The 3044-nt window shown below is 43.4% G+C and overlaps 1 protein-coding gene across 1 annotated transcript; it reads right to left on the bottom strand.

Annotated features, from left to right (window-relative positions):
• Positions 1 to 1277: 1277 nt before the first annotated feature.
• On the bottom strand, positions 1278 to 2629 carry tbcc (tubulin folding cofactor C). The gene has a single exon (XM_015384561.1). The coding sequence runs from the start codon at positions 2603 to 2605 to the stop codon at positions 1577 to 1579; it is 1029 nt and encodes a 342-aa protein (XP_015240047.1). The 5' UTR covers positions 2606 to 2629; the 3' UTR covers positions 1278 to 1576.
• Between the last annotated feature and the right edge of the window lie 415 nt (positions 2630 to 3044).

Raw genomic sequence — 3044 nt, 5'->3', positions numbered from 1 at the left:
TTTTTTTTTTTTTTTTCCATAAAACTTTATTTTTTTCTGCAAAGAACAATGCAGAGCAACCATATTGCACTATAGGAATTCACAACAACCATTATTTACAGACATTTTCAACAAGTGTATATTCACATTTTTACCAGTCAAGTAAATGACCTCGTTTTGTGCAAAACAAGAAACAATAAGGAAAAGAAATAAACTAAGATCTTATATTTATTAAACAAAAGTTAACACTGGGGGAAACAGTGCTCTAAATAATATTTAAAAGGACAAAGGTATAACTTTACACGATGCTCCACATTCCTCATTTTAGGGAAGAAAGGGCTTCTTGGAAGAGTTGTCAGAAAATGCAACTTTATTCTCATAAGTTTACGCCTTTATTCTTGTAATATTATGACTTTATTCTCAAAATAGAAGAAAAAAAAATAATCTCTAGCCCAGCCCTAATACTCTGTCGTAATATATATCTTTTAATTAGCCTATTTATTTATTCTCCTTTGTAATAATTATCTTATTTATTTATTGTCCGTTATAATTTACAACTTTATTTATTAATACTTTTTTTAAGTATCTATTTATGTGCATGTTGTATTTTTTGTCAGTTTTATTCATCCTTTGTAGTTTTTTTTTACCTTATTTATTTCTGCCTGTCATTTTATGCAAATGAGGAGGGGTGTGTCTTAGAGGGTCACCTTCTGCCCATTGGCTGGTTGGCATTTTACTGCATCAGTCCATTCTACAGGAAGAGAGGAGAGTCTGAAGAAGCTGGTGGCCGTTTCTTAATTCACTAGAACGTGAGTGCGGACTCGTGTTCTCGCCAAGTATGTTTTCAAGAAGAACCCAGGAAAGTCTGGACTCTGGGAGAACGGGAGCACGCAGGATAAATCTGGGTCAATTGGAACAGAAGCGTACTGATGACATCACCACACGCTCAGCTCGTCTGGAGCTGCATTTTACCTCCTGTTGTTAATAGTCTGTAGATAATAATAAATTATGACTTTTTTCATTTAGTGGAGGAATAATAATGAACAGTCAGATAAACACAAATCAAATGAACATTTTGCAAAAAAAACCCCAAAACATTTGACTTGGAAAAAAATGCATTTGAGACATCTGGAATATACACTCAGTCGAGCTAATAAATGTCAAAACAGCTTGCCATAGTTTGTTCTTCTTTTAGAATTTGAGCACTTGGCAAACAATAAATTGATGCGTTTCCGCCATCTACTGGTATGGAGTGTGGACCAGAATGACTCAGAAATTAAATTCTTTTACNTTCCTTTTTTAAATGTTGTGTAATTTTTTAATGTAAATTGAGGTACAAAAAAAAACATCAGCTTCAAAGATCAGTAAAGATGGATGCCAGAATAATAGGTATCGGTATCGGCCTTAAAATAGGTGCATCAGTCGATCCGTACGGATGGGAGGAATGTTGAGACAGAAGCTTTATTTAAGGAATAAATATTCACAGCGTTTCTATTTAGGTGATGCACTTTTTCCTCCAATCGATTTAAGCCAAAACATTTAGTCTCTTTAACCACTGAATAAGGAGCGTAGATGAACATGAGGACACAGAAAGACTTTAAGGGTCCCAGGTTGTCTTCCTGTCTGCTTCTGGGATGACGGTCCAGTTGGGGGAGGGCGTCCCAGCAGCCAGCCAGTTGAAGTCATCCACCTGGCTCCAGTTGTTCCTGTTTGGGTCCAGGCCAGAGGCAGAGAAGTCCTGATCCAGGGTGGGGTACGACCAGGAGAAGGGGGCGAAGCCCACCCCCCGGCAGTCCTCGATGATGGCCCGGCTGGTGACGTGCAGGTACACCTGGGTGTCGCTGGTGTTGTGCGTCCTCAGCTGCTGGCAGGGGAAGGCCAGGACGCTGTTGGTGCAGTGGTCCACGAACACGGAGGTGGCTACGGGGCCGCACAGGACCTCACAGCCGTGGAGGTGCTTCAGGTGAAGCGTGCTGGGGGAACCGTACAGGCGGACCTTGCAGTTGGTCAGATGAGTCAGCAGAACGTCTCTGCTCTGGATCTCCTCTGAAGTCTTTTCTAGGAGCTGGTCGCTGATGTTGGAGAAGTCAGGCTGCTGGGAGGAAGCAGCTGCTCCATCCACCTCAGTCACAGCAGGAGGAGCAGCAGGAGGAGCAGCAGGAGGAGCAGCAGAGTCCTTCTCAGCAGCTTTGCTTCTTGACCTGAAGGTGAACTTCTTCTTGGGCATGGCCTGCTCCCTGCTCTCGCTCAGTGATGCCTGCAGCTTCTGCAGGGCGCTCTGAGCGACCCGGATCTCATACTGATTCAGAAACATCATGCTGTCGTTCAGGAGCTTCTGCAGCTCCGCCATCTTTGCGGCCGCCTGCTCCAGGTCCCGGGTCACCGCGGTCCGCTCCGCTCCCAAGCAGCCGCTGAGGAGCTGCTCCAGGCCGGCCCGCTCCGCGTTGAAGGCTTCCAGGAAAACCTCGCTGCTCTCCCCGGCCACAGTCTGCTTCTGCCGGGCCTCCTTCCTCCGCTCTGCGCCCTCCGCCAGCAGCTGCTGCCGCTTCACGATCCGCTCATGGATTTTAGAGGCATTTTTATCAGAAAACTCTTCTGCTTTACTTATTTCCTCAGCGGCGTCCATGTTGGTACGTTAATGGAGGAAGTGACGTCACGTTCATAAACAGAGTCCCGGCTATGGCAGGCCGTTTTGACATTTATTAGAAGCGTTGTCCTCTCTTATGGAGGACCAGCTCTACCACAGATAAAAAATAAATACACAAATAAATAAATGCTCAATAAATAAATAAGGATACAGATAGCTGCTCCCAAAATAAAATAATCAATTAAATGTAGGTAGAAATTAAATTATAAAGTGAGACATAGATGTATATATTAAGACGGAGTATTAGAGATTTTATTTTCTTCTATTTCAAGAATAAGTCGTAATTTTGAGAGAATAAAGTTGTTATATTAACGACAATAAAGTCGTCAGCTTGGAGCTCCACCCAGCAGATGACAGCCAACCAGCTCCACCAATCAGCAACCAGAGTCCACTTTGACATCCTGCCCAGTTTGATTTT

This window comes from Cyprinodon variegatus, unplaced genomic scaffold (genome assembly GCF_000732505.1).
Source record: "Cyprinodon variegatus isolate N-32 unplaced genomic scaffold, C_variegatus-1.0 Scaffold316, whole genome shotgun sequence".
Lineage (NCBI taxonomy): Eukaryota > Metazoa > Chordata > Actinopteri > Cyprinodontiformes > Cyprinodontidae > Cyprinodon > Cyprinodon variegatus.
The sequence above is the reverse complement of the archived record's forward strand: the minus strand, read 5'-3'. Positions and strand labels throughout refer to the sequence as shown.

Bases quoted from the DNA above. Each gene is read 5' to 3' on its own strand.
- tbcc (XM_015384561.1), bottom strand. From the start codon at position 2,605: ATGGACGCCGCTGAGGAAATAAGTAAAGCAGAAGAGTTTTCTGATAAA.